The following is an 18,258-nucleotide window of genomic DNA, read 5'->3' as shown; positions in this document are numbered from 1 at the left end:
AGAGGAGAGGAGAGGAGGGATTACCCTGACCTTTTTCAACTCACACTGCCTCAGACGGCCACCAAGCAGCTGAAGAGAGAGCAGCCAGACGGTAATGCCATGTGGTTTTAGTAGCTTTTCATTTTTTTAATTTTTTTTCCTTGTGAATATTTACTGTTGTCTCAGTGCAGATAGCAATGAAATCTGATTTTCTGCAGGAAGGAAAAAATGTAATTATATCAGCCATCTCCGGGCCAAGCCTTGCCTTGATGGGAAACTCCACTGAAATAAAGGGAATAACGCCCAGGCTGGATTTTAACTTTAATTTCTTAATAGAAAGATGAATTGCATTAGGGAAGTTTTGACAGGTGAAATGCTGGTGTGCTTTGTGGATTTCTCTTGATTATAACAGAGTGTAATCAAAGCCATTGAGCTGTGACTGGGATATGGAGCAAGAGCAAACAAAGGGCTGGGGGAACCGGTCCTCTATTGTTACGCTCAAGTGTCCACAGCAGCTCAGGGGATGGATGTACTCAGCACAGGGGGCTCAGAATGAAAGACAAATCCTATTCATTAAAAGAAAATCATAATTGAAGCTCTTTGTTCCTATTGGATTGAGGTTTATTATAGATTTTCCAGTTAGCAGCATTTCTTAAAATACAGGTTAATGTCAAGGGGGCACCGTGGATTACTGGCAATGAATCATTGTCTCTTTATTACTGATTATTCTTGTTGCCATGTGCAAAATATGATTTTTATAAATTTCATCTGAGAAATCTAGAGAAAAATTCTATTTATGTGTTTCCTCTTTTGCTCTGAAAGAGCTAAGCCTCAGGGAAAGGTCCCAGATTGAGTGTTAGGTTTGTGGGGGATTTTGAATAAACATTTTTATGGTATTTTCATATTTTTTCTCTTGAGGAGAAAATGCTTTGCAGATGGCTGATATCACAGCACTAGCTAATGAAGCCATGGGTGTGTTTTCCCTTTCTTTGTCAGGACCCATCATGTCCGACAAACCAGATTTTGCAGAAATTGAAACATTTGACAAGACCAAGCTGAAGAAGACAGAAACCAGAGAGAAAAATCCACTGCCCACTAAAGAAAGTAAGTGCTTATGAGGCTATTTAAGTACGAGCAGCAAGGACATCATCCGTACTGCAGTTCATATGCAAAATGAATACTAATCACAGGATTATAGGCTCAAACTCATCCCTGACTTGAAGTGGGGATAATACTAAGACTCTATGCTGGGCTTCCAAGGATATCAGTAATTATAACTAACAGTGCATTTTGTCTGAAAAACCCTTTCTGATGGGATTGCTCTTGCTTCTGCTAAAAGTAAGAGTAGTGCTCCCACTGGGTGCTGGTAACAGGATCAATCTGTTTGTAATTACCTTGTTTCCAGCCCCTCTGGAGGCACAGGGGAACCTTTGCCCACCCCTGGCAGGCCAGGCAGCATCCCCAGAGGATGCCCAGGCTCTGGATTTCTCAGGAAGATGAGCTGCTGCCTCCCACTGGTACCTGCTGTCAGCCCTGGGCAGGAGACCTCCAGGCACCTTCTCTGGGAATAAGGCTGCAAGCAAACCATCATCATCCTCATCTAACAGGCAGTCTCCCTCAGAAAGGCACCCCTGAGCTTTTCTCAAGCAGGGTCTTCTCCCATACACACTGTCTGTGCACAGGGAGCCAGAGAAGGCTGGGATCCATGTTCAGCTTCAGATATGAAAGGAGCATTTGGAGCAGATTTTGTGAGCAGTTTCTTTCACAAGAGTATTGCTAATCACTGTGGATGTGTGTGCTGATAGCCATGCACACACACAGCCCCTCAGCATTAGATACCTGTTGTTTCCCCTGTTTTATTATCCTTACTAATGCTAAATCTGTACATACAAGAGGAGCTTTGCCATGAACTGCTCCCTTCTAGCTATGCAGATGTGGGAATGGGTTGTCATTTCAGGATGATCAAAACAACCAATTATGGATTTTACTGTTCTCTGGCTTTAAGTATGACCACAGAAATGGGTATCCTGCAGGACCATTACCATTGAATCACAGAATGGTTTGGGTTAGAAAGGATTTTAAAGATCACCTTGTTTCAACCCCATGCCATGGGCAAGGACACCTCCCACTAGACCAGGTTGCTCCAAGCCCCATCCAAACTAACCCAGAACACTCCCAGGGACAGGACAGCCACAGCTTCTCTGGGAAACCTGTGCCAGGGCCTCACTCACAGGGAAGAATTTCCTTCTCACATCTAATCTATCCCTGCCCTCTGTCAGTGTCAAGCCATTCCCTGTTTTTCTGTCACTCCAGGCTCTTGTCCAGGCTCTGCCCCTTCCAGCTCTTTTGTAGCTCCTTTAAGTGCTAGAAGGGGTTCTAAAGTCTCCCCAGAGCCTTCTCTTCTTCAGGCTGTACACCCCCAAAACTCCCTCAGTCTGTCTCCATGGGAAGGCAAAGTTTAGTTCATAAACAGCAATGTTTACTGATGGTGTTTTTGTTTCCTGTTTTTCTGCCAGCTATCGAACAGGAAAAGCAAAGTGAAAGTACAGCCTGAGCATAAAATGGAAGATGTGACTGCTGCTTCTTCAGTGAGGTTTTGGCTTCTGAGTTGGGTTGTTGTTTTATTTTGTCTCTCCCACCCCATATTTGTTGCCCATTTATTTTAGGAAACATTTGTTCATTTAATGTTCCCTGGAGAAGTTTGTTTTGTGTTTGTTGAAGAATATACTATGTATTTGTATTCTTAAAATTATAATTTCAAGTTTTGTATCAACCCCATTACTTGGCAAGAAAAAAAAAAAGAAAAAGTAATTTGCATAGAAATTGTTTTCCTAAACCTCACAATAAACAGGTTTCTTCTGACCAATTGTCTTGGAGCCTTGCAGAAGCTGAGTGTAAACTGCAACTCTTACTAAGATCCTTCCCCCTTTGTTTGCATTTCCACAGCAGCTCGGGGGTTTGGGCAGGTTGGGAAGGGTTACCCCAGGCACCCAGAGGTCTCCTGGCTGGAACACAGCCCCTCTCCATCATCTGTATCCTGCAGAATCCCAGAGCCCCCCATGGCACCAGCCCACAGGAACCTCCCCTGGCTGGTTTCACAGCAGCCTGGAGACTTCACTCCCATCCCTTGTGTCACCCCAGAGTGTTCCATGGGAGCCCCCAGGGACAAACTGTGTGTACCAGGAGCTCCTGCACAGCCTGGCAGCAGGCATGAGTAACAGGGGAGGTACTGGCCTGCTTCAATCTTGTCCAGCAGCAGGTTAGAAGTTCCAGAGACAAGTACCCACTTACAAATTCCATGCCAAATTGATAGCTGGGCTGAGGACATACTCAACATTCCAGATGAAGAGAAGGCTGCAGCACTCTCTCTGCACAGCTTTTTTTTCTCTCTAACTTGCAAAGATCCAGTCAGCCTTGGGATAACTGCAGCACAAACAGCCTTTGGCCTTTCTCATACCATGCAATACAAGAACAAGGGAAGGTGGAAAGGAAGAAGAAAAATTAAGTATTGCATTGATTTTTAGTGATGAGAAAAAGACCTTTAGCAGCACAGGGGTGTAAGAGACAAGCCTGCAAAGCAAGAAAGGTCTCCCTACATCTCAATTACTGGTAGAGCGATAACATCCTCACTGGTCTGCAGAGGACTTGGCAAAAATGGACTCTGGTACCAGCTCAGGGGACTCTCAATTACATGGTATCACATTATCTCTGGAATTAATTTGCAGTCATATTAGAAAAACAAGTGCTTACTCTGGGCAGTTAAACTGCTGTGCCTGGAGCTTCAGGTTGATCCTACTTGTGCTGTGAAGTGAGAGTGGCTCTGTGTAATTCAGCAGGGTTAATCTGGGCTTGTACCTGAATAAGGTGGGGCAGAACACAGCCTACAGGCTTCAGAAAACAGAAGGGAATGGGAAAGCTCTTGTTTACTTAAGGGCTGTTTGACACTTGACTTTGAATGTGAGTAGTCAGAACTGCAATTAAAAGTAGCAGTGGATCCACAAGACTGTGACCTTTGCTGGCAACAGAAAGTAACCAGAGGTGAGCAGGAGACCGAAGGAAAACACAGGGCAAGAGGACCAGGGGGTTCTGTCACAGCTTTGTTAACGTGGTGGTGTCCAAAGGGCTGAGGCTGCTCTTTCAATCCACATTCAGCAGTTCAACACTGCTGATGTTTTCTTTCCATGACTAAGGGGTTTTTTCACTTTCTCATTTGAGGACCCCTTGGCACCTGACTCAAAGGGGTGTTTATTTTAAGATAGGTGGATTTGTTAATGCTGATTTTTATATAAAAGGTAAGGAATGCAAGAGGCTGAGCAGCAAAAAAAACAGTGCTCTTTTCTTTGTGACTCATGCCTGCCCTCACCCCTGCACACTTTGGGGTCAAGGAGCTTCTGACATTATTTAAATATTTGCTTTGATGGTGGTTCCTTCATGGAAGAAGCATTTAGAGATAGCACTTAGAGCAACACCACCTATGGAAATCTTTAGAGTTCCCACTGTTCAACCAGATTCATTCATTCACTCCCAGGATGATTTTTAAGCTCTGTCCTGCACTCAGCAGTAAGGCCACAGATGAAACTTTATCCTTGGTTTTGTCCCACATGATGATCTCACTCCATCTCTGCCAGTTCAGAGCATCTGCCAGCTCACTCAGCAAATACACTGTAAATCACCAAAAACTTCTTTGGCATCACTGGAACACGGGCCCACAAGTTCTCCCAAAAACCAAAGGTTGGGCTGTGTCCTCAATCTGCAGTTTTAGGGCAGGACAGAAGGGAGGTCTGGCCAAAGCAAGAAAACAACAGAGATATTCTCCTCTTGTATTTGTCAGATACAAAGGGTTGGCAGCACAGCTCAGGTTTGCCCAAGCACTTGGCTCAGGGCTGCTCCTGGTGCTGCAGGGCTCAGACTCCCCCCATAAAGCTTGCTCCTAATTTAGCTGTTGGAATTTAAAGGCTGGAATGGTAAACCCAACATCTCAGTGCTTTTATCCACACATCTCACCTCGCTAAATAGGCTGAGAAGAACTTTAGTCACATTCCCCACCCCTGGATCTGACTACAAAGGCTACAAACACCTGCACACCTGGAGAAACTCCTGGAGGTCAAAGGCCAGATCTTCCCAGCTCTCCCCACCTGCCCCAGGTGGAGCACGGCTCTATGGCAGGGCTTGGGGAGCTCTTCTTTCACAATTACCAGTCCAGAGAGGATCAAAGTTAAAAACACATAGCTGCTCTACTCTGATTTGAGGAACATCCCTCTCAGCTGCTGGGGGAGACCATTTCAACTCAGGAGCTGCATCGGGAGATTAAAGTTTGTCAAATGCAGGGACAGGTTTGGCTCCCTGCTATCTTAACCAAAGAGCATTACAGCCCTTATCTGTGGGGCAAGCTGGGGACACCAACCAGGAAACTGCTCCTTACTTCAGGCTGAGACAGGGAATTTTCATCCTTCCAGGCATTACACAAGGAAATACTTGTTGCTGCCACTGAGAGGGAGCATTAAGCAGAGCCGAGCCAAGCTAAACTAAAGCAAACACCTTACCCACACCTAGGAAACACCTTCTGGGTGTTAACCTGACCTTCACTCCCTGGAAGAGCATCCTCCAGCTCCAAGGATCCCCCATAGCTACCCTCTCCAGGAGCTGAGGCCCTTTCCCAGCCTCCATGGGGATGAGCTGGAGACAAGCTCATCAGTAAACAGAACCAGCTCCAGGTGGGAAACTTAAATATTTCTGCCAATTAGCAGCAACCTCTTGCTGTTATGGAAAGGTACATAAGTGAGGTGTTACCTTGTAACTCCTCCAAAGGAAAAACACCTTCCATGCTAATGTAGTTATGGCACAAAAAAAAAAAAAAAATCATTATATGCAGATAAACACCCACTTTCTTGGCATCACCATGAAGCCAGTTTTGCCCCCTGGATCCCAGGGATAGGGCCAACCCTCTCAGGATCTTGGCCAATTCTACCTGCCCCTGTGAGTCACCTTGAATTGCTGTGCACAGTTGCAGCAAGCCCTGGCTGGGCAGAGGAAATCTGCATTCCTGCCATTGTTATCCCAAAGTGAGTTGATTTAATAAATCTCATTGGGCAGGCATTTGATAGCAGAGAAAGCCAGGGAGAACAAGCCCTGAGCTTAGTTCTCCTAGCAGAGGGCATGTGTGTCCCACCTCAGCTGGGGACCAGCTCAAAGGTCCTGGAGGCTGAGTCAGCCCCAGCTCAGACACCAGGGCTGACTCTCAAAGCACACATGGGGTTTTTTTCAAACAATTCAAACAATTTGGGTGTTCTCTCTTATTTGGGTCATTAGCCCCGTGACTGCTGAGACATGCCACAGCTCTACAGTGACAAGGACAGTGTATTTTGGCCAGTGGCTTGGCCACCACAACAATAGCTGGGACGCTTTTGCAAGGCCAAGGCTGGAAAAGTCTTTGGAAAACACCTTTGTGTGTTTGTTCTCCCAAAAGTGCTGGTTCTGGTGCAGCAGAGACCTCTCCTGCTAAGAGAGGATCAGGGAAAGGAACAGGGGAGAGATGTGAGAAATGAAGATCTGCAGAAGCCCTGTAAGATCAGGGGTCTGAGCTGCACTGCGTGGGAAGGAGGCCAGGGGCTGGGAGTGCAGCCAGGGAGGTGCCCACGGCAGCACAAACTCAGGGCAGAAGAAGCCAGGGTGGTTCTCATGCCTCTGCCTGGCTCACCCCTTGTTTTTCCAAAAACACGGGGTGAAAACAATAGTCTTTTGAATAGCACTAACCTTCTGGTGCCAAGCTGGGGGAGCCTCCCACACTGTGCACGGGCAAACAAAGCCACTGTGTCCTCCTGGAGCCCGGGCAGCCCTGGCCGCTCCACCTGCTCCCAGCCAGCGTGTCCGTGAGCCCCGGGAGCTGCGGCTGCCGCACCCACCCGAGCTGTGTTCTGCAGCACAGCCCTGCCGGGCTGCTGGGGCTGAGCCAGGCTGTGTGGGAGCAGGTGTGTGCTGCGGGGGTGTTTCTGCAGCTCCCTCTGACAGCAGGGTAAGCTCTGCTTCCATCTCCTGCGCTCGCTGACTCGGGAAGGAACAGTTGCTGGTGATGGTTTGTGCATATCTTGTAAGCTGTGCTGACAGCAGCTCTTGACAACTCCTACCATCAACTGCAAATCTCCCCATGCTTCGTGTTTGCTTCGAGGCTCGGGTCCAGAATTCATTCAATCTGTGAGGAATCAGTAAGAAAGGAAGAGGAGGGGGGACCAAAAGGGGATTTCTGGCTGCTCTGGTCAAAGGGACATGTGAAAATGAGGTGTCTTAAGGCTCCAGCAATAGGCACTGAACAAAAAGAATGAGAAGTTTCAAAATAAAAAAAAAACAATTTCAGGAATTTTAAGCTGGTCTCATGAATTCAAAAGCCAATTGGTATCAAAATTTTTGATTTGGTGAAGTTGCAACAACAAAGGAGGAAAAAAATTGTGTGTGACTCCAAGTGTGTGTTTTCAAACAGCATCTTGTTTGGGGAAAATAATCCCTCTTGGTCTGCTTTGTTTTCTCATGATGCTGGAAATAATTCTTCTCCTCAAAGAGAAGAATTGGGGTTTTATTTTTCTGTCTAGTCACGGGAGCTACCTCAGGTCATGCTTGACCACAGCTGGTCCCCCATCCTCGCTAGCCCTGGGAGGAGTCACCTCCACAAAGTGTTAAAGAAACACGTGTGCAGGTCCAAAATCACACATTTCATTTAGCAATGAAGAAATCAGGCATGAGGAGCCTTGGCCGGAGGCGTGTGCTTTGTGGCTGAGCCCAAGGGCAGGGATGGAGCAGCAGGGATACCCTGGGGCAGCAGCATCGCTCCAGGACCCTTCTCTGCGGGGAGCAGGAGCAGCAATAGCTCCATATTGGCTTTATGATAGCTCCAGCCTCTTCAGCGCTCCCCAGATTCACCGTTCTGTTTCTGTCCTGTCCAGGCTCTTCTTTCGGTGGGCTCCGGGTGTCCCGAGCTGCTGCTGGCGGCGCACACCGACGGCAGCACGGACCGCGCCTGGTGCCAGCACGGGCACTGGGAGGGAGCGGGTGTCACACGGCTTGTGCCAGCTGCAGTGCCCTCCCCCGGGGGACACCCCCAGCACCGCTGGTGGCTTTGGTGGCATCAATCCGCAGCGAGGTGGGGGCAGCTGCAACGGCGTGACCCTGGGGGCAGGCAGGCTCTGGGTGCTGCTGGAGGATTGCTCTTGCCCACCCAGCTCCACCTGGCCGGATGAACCACAGACCCACAACAAAGGGCTTTTTTTTGCAGCCTGTGCCACCCCCGGGCCGGGCACGGTGTGCGGTGCGGGGACAGTCCCACAGGGGGGAGCCTTGTCCCCAGCCTGCCGGGACATCCCAGCGCCAGCGCCCTCCGCTGCCGCGCTGCGGCTCGGCTCCGTTCCCCCTCGGTTAACGAATGCAAAGCGAACTGCCTCCATCCGCAGGGCTGGGCAGAGATCCCTCCAGAGGCACAGCTCAGGTGTTCAGAGCTGATCGGGGGTTTGCCAAGCCAACATATACCATCGAGGAAATCTGTTTCTAAAGGGAAAAAATCACCCCATGGAGTGTCCTAAGAGTTCTCTGTGCCTGGAGGATGCTGATGAGCTGAACCCCTGAGCCAGATCCCCACCTTACGCATTCCCATTGCATCAACTTTAAACTGAACAGTAAAGGTCTAAAACTGGTTTAGTAAAACCAGAGACCTTGCAAAGAGCTGTCATCCCACTCTGACCTCAGGTAGCCCTGGAGCTGTCTCTGTCCACCTCAGAGATGCATGAATGCATGGCACTCCCAGACTGATGGAAGCGAGGTATGAACATAGCACCAATGCCCAGATGCAGTGTGAAATGGAAATAAAGAGCTCAACCCTGTGAGGCAACCCAGGCAAAGCAAGAGGGGTTTCCTCAGGGGGAACCAGAGCAAAGTGCCAGAGCCCACGTGGGAACCACAGGGGGAACAAACCCCACAGCAGCACAGGCTCCCCACCACCTTTGTGTGCAAAGCCAGTGCCAGAAGGAACTTTTCTCCTCACTTTGTTTTTCCCAGCAAATCTCAAAGAATATTTGAAGTTGCTCTCAGCCCCAATTCCTCCAGAGGAAGCCACAGCTTTTTGCACTTGGAATCACTTCTGCCCAAAGAAACAAAGACAAATTTAAAGAAAATATTCATGGCTCAAATCACCATTTTCTTCTGTGAGTTTCAAAACCTCCCACACTGAGTGTGCCAGACAGAGCCAGCAGCAACACCCATATCATCCAAGTCAGAATTTAAGATCTTCAGGCTTGATCTGTGACATGCAATGGATGGGGGACAGCAGGGATGACAGAGCCTCAGCCACAAAGGGGTAATACAAGGACCCATGCTGGGAAAGGATGGGGAGCTCTGCATGAGCCAGGTTGTAATCAGTTAATTTAACTTGAGTTTGGCTGGGAATAATTAAGAAGGAGGTGATAATTTTCCTCTGTATCAAGTGCCCAATCTCTTCCTGGACAGGCTTTCACCTGGGAGGTGACACCTTGCCAGGATGGAGATCTGGTCTCTGCATGCAGTAACCCATCAGCTGCACTGACACTGTTTGCATGACACTTCCTTTAAAGAGGGAGAGAAAAACAAAACACTTGTCCCTGCTTTATAAGGCTGCTGTGTAAACAGCCCTGTAGGTTTTGGGGGACACACCTAAAGGAGGCAGGTGAGGTGAGGCTGATCAGGTCATGGAGCTGCCTCTCCAGGGCTGACTGGGCAGCCAAGTCCTCTCCAGGGCTTTCCCCAGAGATGGGCACTGCTGCTGACAGGGTGAAATCCCCTTCTGTCACTGCCCCCAGTCAACTGGGCTGGAGGGGTCCTGACCCATCTCCCAGCCCATCCTCCCCACCACGGTGGGACCATGCTCATCCATCTCACTCCTGACACATGGTGAGCCCACAGCAAGTTCAATTTACATCTTGAGCCCCTTGCTCTGTCTCTTGTCAATGGAATAAAAGGTTCCTCACCCCATCCCTATTTTCTCATTTCTAGCCTAAACATATCATCCTGTGCACACAGATCCAAGAGCTCTGCAATGTTCTGAGGCCTTTTCTATAACCCAAATCAGGACATTCCCAAATCACCTTGACAGTCCTTGCTGGGAAGCATCTATGTCCCTAGCCAGCTTGTGGCTAGAAAGATCAGAATTTGGTTCCAAACCTCAATGTTTTTTCCCTTTCTGAAACCAAAAGGTACAACCTGGAGCTTCCTGTGGTGCTGGCTTCTATCCCAGGATGGGTTTCCTTCAGTAGAAAAGACTCTTACCTTGGCCTTGATTTTTTGTGGCCTCACTGATGAAGTTCACTGCTCACCTCGCCATGCTGCATGAGGCTGTGCTGGGAATCAGGGTTAAAATTAAGATGGAAAAACTGGGTGCATTGGTACAGCTGAGGGCACAAAATGCTGCTGAGAGACATAAACTCCTTGGGATAATTTTTTTCACTGGCAAAGCACACCCTAAGTTGGCTGTGCTGGGTGGTTTAATATTGTTTTCAGTAAATATTGGGCTACTTCTGTGTGCCAAAATAGGCATGAAGAGGATCAAGCCTGTGGGGTAGGTGTGGTACAATACCTGATTTCAGTTACATCTCCATCCCCAACTACTATTCATTAATCAAAACATATTCATTTTACATGTGAAACTCCACCCAGCATTGCCAGGTCCAGGGCTTGGGTCCTGCCTCTGTTTGCTCCTGCTGGGAACTGCAGCAGCCTACAGGGACTGTGCAGCAGGCAGAACAATAGGGACATATTTTCCCCAACACAGGAAAGCTGAGAAGACTAAAAATAACAATTCCTAGAAGAGCTGGGTGTGCAAGAGGGTTGCCCCAGGCCTGCAGTGCTCTGGGATAGAATATTGTGCAGCACAGGGACACATCCCCTTTGCCCTGCACAGACCAAGGGCTTCCTGGGGTGAGCAGTGTGGGAGAGCACCATAAAACAGCCTCCACCTCAGCAGTGAGGAGGTGCCTTTCTAATTACCCAGGTGGGTTTCTATTGTAAGGGGGCAGCAATGCAGGATTTGACGCCAGGGCTCTGAATGTGTCACCTGCCAAGGGCAATTTAGCAAGTGGCCTGTGCTTTATTTTCCTGTTGTCCACAGCCATGGGGCAGCACAAGCCAAGGCCCCACCCCTGTGGGACCTGCCACCCTGATAAGCTGATTTACCTCATGTCTGCCTTCCCTTAAAACCCACATTGTGCTGTGAAAAGGGTTTTGTGGGTGCATGGGGCTGTATAGGCTATCCTTGTCTCTTTAATTAGGGCAGATATCAAAATGCTTTAGGATTTTGACCATCCCTTGAAAAGCAGTGCCTGTTTGGTTACACAGCATGAAGACAAACATAGCAAGAAGAAACAAAGCATCAATATTTCATTACACGTCCAGCTGACACTCAGGACGGTGCTTTGCAAACAGTCTGTCCCTCAGCAGCACATGGGGCAGGCTCTGGTGGGCAGCTGATGGCTCATGAGGTCCAGGCTGCCCACGATCACTTACAGTGCACATTCTTCATAACCAAGTAAATTCAACAGAATTTGCCTTCCAGACTTTTTTTCCCCCCATCCAGAACCAAACCAAAAGCAGGTCTCTAGGCAGTGGGAAAATCATAGGGAAACCACTTCAGCATTGTTTGTCAGATGATCCATAGGGTGACCAGTGGGCTGTTCCCAGCCCTGCAGCCTCCAGCTCTGCCCAGTGACTTACAGAGAAAAGCGCCAAAATCAGCTTCTAAATATCTCTGCCACTGATCCACCCCAAGATCTCCAGACCACCCATTTCTGTGCCTAAGTTTACCCAGCTGCAAACAGATGTGTACATTTAATCTCTTCTACTGCAAGGACATTGCATGAAGTTCTAGAAGTACAAATTTATTTCCTAAGGTGGAAAAGTCCAGCAGCAGTACAACTGGGATCACTGCACTCACTGCTGGGTGACCTGCAGAAGTGCTGGGTCCTGCTTGCCAGGCCTGAGCAGTTAATGTGGAAAAAACCTGGAGCAGTGTGGGAAGGCTTGTCCCAACATGCTGCTTTGTTTGCTGACAACTAGTGCAAGTGACAACGTTATGAGTGACTTTTAAGATTGCTGTGACTTTAATTAGGAAGGACATTTTTAATAGCCTGGGCAAAGAGCTGTGTGGTCCTGCCAGCAGCTGCTTGTGGCACAGCTCACGCCCAGGGACGCTGCTATTCCTCTGGCATGTGATAGCAATATCATGTGTGAACTGACAGAGCAGACATGCCAACATTTTTTTAGCTGCACAAGCTGTCTCAGACAAGAAAAAACCCCATCTATATGGCCTCAGGGGCAGCCAGACACAACCCCCCAAAATTACCTGTGTGCACATAGAAAATGCACGCAGATTTCCAAGACATATGCATGGGCTAAATTTAATCATTGAGCTTCCCTGATACATGGGAAACACTTCATTCCCAGTAATTGTCCTTTGACAGCTCTAACAAGTAGGATCTGTTTGGGATGGTAATGATTAAAATGCTGACTCACAGAGGGTTTTCCATGCTGGTGGGACTCACTTGGAAGGTATTTTGCATCTCTGCTTTTCAACCAATCTGCAATTTTAATCCTCTGGTTACAAACGGGTTGTTTGCGGCTTTGCCAGCTGACTCCAGGTTTCCCTTCTGCAGAGTCGAGGGGGAGAGGGCTCTACCCTCACTTGCTGAGGGGCAGCAGGACAGGGAGAATCCCTGTGCTTTCTGCAGCCAGGAGCAGTGAGGAGCTGGTCTGCCTGCTCCAGGCAGGAGAGAGAGGAGTTACAGGTCTCCAGCAGCCGGAGCTGATCCCACAGGCACTTCAGACACCAGCTGTGAGGTGTCAAACCCCAGGGCAGGCTGCTGCCTCTGCAATGCTCTTGAGCATTTCATGGCAGGACACAAAACTGCTTCTCCAAGGTATTGAGGTGCATCCCCTGCCTGGCCACTGTGCTGCTGGCTGGCCATTTGCCTCAGAGTGAAGATGGGGCTTGTCCCTGTGTGTCCCCTTCTCCTTGTGGGGCAGCTCCCCAAGTGCCATGTCCAGTGCAATTCCATTCCCTTGAACATGACTTTTGCTGCTTTTTCATCAGTCCCCTTGCAGCAGCAGTGATTAACTCAAGGAGATGGGTGTACCCCAAGTTTAGTCAGAGAACTGGGAGAAGGAGGAAAAAGGCAGCACCTCTGCCTGCCACAGAACCTAAGAGCCATCATGGGCAGATGCTGTGCCTGTGTGCCCTGGGACAGTAACAGGCAGAGCCAGGGGGCTGTTTGTCTCTGCTGGCACAGCACAGCAATGATTTGGGGCCAAGTGCCCACACTGCCCTATGGAGCAGCCAGGATCCCTGCCCAGGGTGAGCCAACCCCCGGTGGGACCATTCACCTCCAGCAAAACAGACCAAGAAGTTTCCATGGACATCATCTCCCCATTCCTCCATCAGCTTCATCATAGCTCCTCAGAACCCTTAATGATACTGTAAGTACCAAAAGGCTTTTTGTGTTTCCTCTGATAAGGATTTTCCTTTCCCAAGCACAGATGATGGCTCAGCTGCAGCAGAGGCCCCTCATTCCTCTCAGGCTCTGCGCAGCTCCTGCCGGGAGCAGCAGCAGCAGCAATGCCTTTGCTGCAGCAGCCTTCACCGTGAGGAAACTGCCAACCCTAGAAAACTCTTCCCCTAATTACAGCGTTGGAGAAAACCACATAAACGATTCACAGAGCGTTCCCAAGCTGCAGCCGCGTAAATTAGATTTCCAAATGCTACCGAGCCACGCTCGCTGTTATCAGGATGGAAATGCAGAAACTTTCATCATAAAGAGGCGAGAAGGAAAAAACCTGCCGTTAAACGCATCTCTGCAAGGAGACCGGGGAGGTCCAGCCCCTATAGATCTTTACAGAAGGGTTGTTAAAACTCCTCAGGGAATTCTCATAGGAGGGAGCAGGCAGATAGCAGGGGAACTATAGAAATGCATCTGCTTGTTATTTCGGAGGGACATGGGGATGGAGCCTCTGCTGGCAAGCAGAGGATGAAAAGGAGAAGGCAAGAGGACTTGGGGCCAGCAGAAAGGGATGGCTGGTGGCAGGGAAGAGAGTTAAAAGTGTCCCATTGTTAGGGAAGTTTGCTCTCCTTCAGACCATCCCGCTCCCAGGGACACCCGCCGCCTTTTGAAGTGCAACCTTAGGCGGTTCCTTGTCACCCATTGGAGCGGGAGCTTTTTTACCACATTAAGTCATTGGGTAGCAAATGAATGGGGGGTTTTGACTATTCACAACTTCACCTTATAAATATCAGGGTTGGAGGTTGCTGCAGCTTTGCTCCATCCCCGTAGCTCACCTTGGGAAGGAGTGGAGGGAGGCGGCCCTGCTTGTGTGGAGACCTGCAGTGAGGAGAGCTACGGAGCAGCCAAAGGGATCCAGCCCCACGCCTTGTGACAGCCATGAAGAGAAACACCCTCCTCATCCTCTCCATCACAGGGGTCTACAGTGCCATTCTCCACACAGCAGCATGGTAGGGTCCAACTCAGTGGAAAGGGCATTTTTTAGAGGTGATCTTCAGCCTGTGGTAAGGTGATTCATTTTATTTTCTTTGTTTCAGGTCTGTGAATAACTTTCTGATGACAGGACCTAAGGTAATTAACATATTGACTGTCAGGAATTTAAATGGAGTGATTTTGTTTTGCAAATGGGAAATAGTACTTTCCAAGGAACCAGACTTCTCAGAGCATATCGGCTCCAAGTCCTGCCAAGTGCAGAGGGAAAGGACTCACAACCTGCTTGTGTCTGTTTTCACTGATAACGGTAAAACAGGGTGGATTTTAACCCCGCTGTTTCCCATGCCAGGCTTACCTGACGTTCTCCAGCAGCGTGGCGGCCGGGGCGCACAGCGGGATGGAGGAGTGCAAGTTCCAGTTCGGGTGGGAGCGCTGGAACTGCCCCGAGAGCGCCCTGCAGCTCTCCACCCACAACCGGCTGCGCAGCGGTGAGTGCTCCACCTGCCCGCGATGCGCTGGTGCCAGCTGGGATGAGCTCCGGAGAGAGCTGTGCTGCTGATCTAACTGACTGATGGAAAACGGCCCTCCTGCCCCAAAAATCACACTTGTTTTTCCTTTATCCGTATTAATTGGTGTGGTAAATAGCACTAGGGATCCCCGGCTCAGTCTTTCCCGCAATGCTGCCCCATGGATCTGCTCCTACCCCTTTGTGTGCAGCATCCCGGGGAGTGCAGTGCTAAGACCCCCGAGCTTCCAGTGGGGAGAAGTGCAGGAGAGGCAAAGGGAGAAACCAGAGATGTGTACTAAGAAACTGCCTTCATAAGAAAGCTGTGGATATATTTCAATATTATCTATTTCAATGGGCAGAAGTCTCCTTTTACCCAGAGCAACATCTCTATTTGAATCTCTTCAGAAAGCCAAAAAGGACTACACTAGGAGTGTGGGTGCAGACAGCTGTTAGCACAGGTTCAAAGGATCAATGACCATTTTCTCCAGCAGGCAAGATCAAAGCACAACATAGCCCCAGGCAGGGAAGGACAGAGATGAAATGAGTGCTAGGTGAAAGGAGAAATAACTCACCTTGGCCAGAGCATTTGCTTAAAATCCTACCCCTGGCAAGAAGTTCCATCCCCTGTATGGACACCTGCACAATATGATACCAAATTGCTGTACCCTGTGATGCTGAAGCCTGAAAAGACCCAGCCATGAGCATTTCATTTCTGTAGCACCTTACCTTTTGCACAGACTGTGGGGCTATTTTCTCCTTGTACCTTCGCAGCACAGGAGATCTTCGTTCCCGAAAATCAGGGACTGATGTCTATATTTGCATGTGACAGCTTTTTTCCTCCCCTCTCCCCCAGCTACCCGGGAAACCTCCTTCGTGCACGCCATCAGCTCGGCCGGGGTCATGTACACCCTCACCAGGAACTGCAGCCTGGGAGACTTCGAGAGCTGCGGCTGTGACGACTCCAGGAACGGGCGCGTCGGTGAGTGACCGTCCCAGGACAGACTGACCCGTCCCTCTGTCCCCACACGCAACAGACCTCCGGGCAGCATTTGGGGCAGATCTGTGCCTAAGCCTGTGTCTGCCCTGCAGGTGGCCGAGGCTGGGTCTGGGGAGGATGCAGTGACAACGTGGAGTTTGGGGAGAAGGTTTCCAAGCTCTTCGTGGATGCCTTGGAAACAGGACACGATACCCGCGCGCTGATTAACCTGCACAACAATGAAGTCGGGAGACTTGTAAGTAATAATAATAGCAATAATAATAATGTCTATATTTAAAATAAAATCTAGGCTTTCAGGCTCCCATTTTCAGGTCCCTGTGACAATCTAGGTAGTGGTTGCATGGGGGAAAGAACACAGCCAGAATCTGGCCTTGAACCTCAACACAGGGCATCAAAGTAAATTGTTCCCACTTCCATCTTCTGCAGCTGTGTGATGCAGTTAACTGCTGGCACACACCACTTATTCAGAAATGCATGGGGTTTGTACTCACCTCTAGGCTTGTCTGGTCTGTAAAACAAAGCCAGAACCACCCTCCTTACTTTCTTGCAATATGCATTTCCAAGCTCTTTGGCCGGGAAACCAGGTGTGAGCTGGCCCCGCTCACAAGCCAGCCAGACTCGCCCCCACTCCTGCCTGGGCCATGGAAGCTCTCAGCATCTTGCCAAACCTCCTTGTCTGTAAAAACAAGGATGACAACACTTAACATACCTATCTCGTAGGGTGTGTCAAGGCTTAATCTCACATAGATACCAGTGATTGGGACCTTATAAATACCAGAGGGAGATAGGCAGATAATATCTATGAAGTGCTTGGCCTGGAGGAGATGCAGAGAGGTAGGGTATGATTATTCCAAAGCAGTTTCACACATTTTGAATGAGACCTCTGAAATGGACATGGGTTGATGCTGGTGAGTGGCATAAGAAGGGCATGACCTGACAAAGGCATTTTTTCCTGGCCTGGATTCTCCTGGAAGGGCTGGGAACAACAGTTTGTGCCCACTTACCTCTGTGATGTTTTCCAGGAATAAGAGCATCAGCTCTTGGAAGGACCTGAAGTCATGCCAAGCACGAGCCACTTTAAATGCAATGTCCCCAAATTACAAGTGATGTAGAGACTGATTTTGAGGTTTTCTAATTTCCTCATTTCTTCACCTCATCCCACCAAGGCAGTGAAAGACACAATGAGGAGAGCCTGCAAGTGCCACGGCGTGTCGGGCAGCTGCAGCATCCAGACCTGCTGGCTGCAGCTCGCCGAGTTCCGTGAGGTCGGCAACTACCTGAAGATCAAGTACGACCGAGCCCACAAGCTGGAGATGGACAAGAGGCGCATGAGAGCCGGCAACAGCGCTGACAGCCGCGGGGCCACGGCAGAGACCTTCCACCACATCCACGCCACGGAGCTCGTCTTCCTGGAGGACTCCCCCGACTACTGCACCAGGAACGCCAGCCTGGGCCACCACGGCACCGAGGGCCGCGAGTGCCTGCAGAGCGGCAGGAACCTCTCGCAGTGGGAGAAGAGGAGCTGCCGGCGGCTCTGCACCGAGTGCGGGCTGCGGGTGGAGGAGCGCAGGACCGAGGTGGTGGCCAGCTGCAACTGCAAGTTCCACTGGTGCTGCACGGTGCGCTGCGAGCAGTGCCGGACGCTGGTGGCCAAGCACTTCTGCACCCGCCGCGACCCCGCCGCGCCCAACCACATCCGGCAAAGGAGCAGGGCCCACAGGAGATAGCGACGCTTTGGTGTCCTCATGCTGAGGAAGGAGCGTCCTGGGGTCCAGAGGGTTGAGCGTGCACCCTGTGAGGTGATGGGGTCTCCTGCGGATGGATGCGGTTGGGATTAGGAAGCACAAGGCACAGGCACTGAGGGACCATGATCCATCTTGCTTCCATGTTTTTTCTCAACATTTGCCAGTAGCTTCTCTCTTCTCGGGAGTCACTTTATCTGTGTATTGGACAGAGGGAGGAATTTCATGGTTTAGGCGGGCTCAACCCCTTGTGCCAATGCCAGCACTGGGGCTCCAGCCCTGCAGCCAGGGACAGGTGCTGTGGCCAAAGGTGGGTCTAGCCGGGTCATCCCACCCCTGCAGCCTCAGGTCCCGGCCGTTCGTGCACAGCAGCTGCTTGGCAGCATTTCTGGAGGAAAACTTATGCACTTTGTGATGTGAGAGGAGGTTCAACACTGTTGTCATGTGTATTACCACAGCTGCAGTCTTTTGAGGGCTTTGAAAAGTTTACACCCAGTGTTTACATATTTCCCTACCCCCCCCCCCTTTTTTTTTTCCTCC

General features: G+C 49.8%; 2 protein-coding genes across 2 annotated transcripts; both read left to right on the top strand.

Moving 5' to 3' along the window:
* LOC130258588 (thymosin beta-12-like) lies at nt 1-2,840 on the top strand. Its single transcript, XM_056502089.1, has 3 exons — nt 1-91; nt 976-1,083; nt 2,496-2,840. The coding sequence occupies exons 2-3, from the start codon at nt 984-986 to the stop codon at nt 2,531-2,533; spliced, it is 138 nt and encodes a 45-aa protein (XP_056358064.1). The 5' UTR covers nt 1-91; nt 976-983; the 3' UTR covers nt 2,534-2,840.
* An 11,577-nt stretch (nt 2,841-14,417) lies between these two features.
* WNT8A (Wnt family member 8A) lies at nt 14,418-17,703 on the top strand. Its single transcript, XM_056502088.1, has 6 exons — nt 14,418-14,488; nt 14,576-14,609; nt 14,821-14,959; nt 15,833-15,958; nt 16,069-16,211; nt 17,143-17,703. Exons 1-6 carry the CDS (start codon nt 14,418-14,420, stop codon nt 17,701-17,703), a joined length of 1,074 nt encoding a protein of 357 aa, XP_056358063.1.
* Nucleotides 17,704-18,258: the final 555 nt, after the last annotated feature.

The sequence above is a fragment of the Oenanthe melanoleuca genome, chromosome 13 (assembly GCF_029582105.1).
Source record: "Oenanthe melanoleuca isolate GR-GAL-2019-014 chromosome 13, OMel1.0, whole genome shotgun sequence".
NCBI lineage: Eukaryota > Metazoa > Chordata > Aves > Passeriformes > Muscicapidae > Oenanthe > Oenanthe melanoleuca.
Note: the sequence above shows the minus strand (reverse complement) of the source record. Positions and strands in the feature narration are given on the sequence as shown.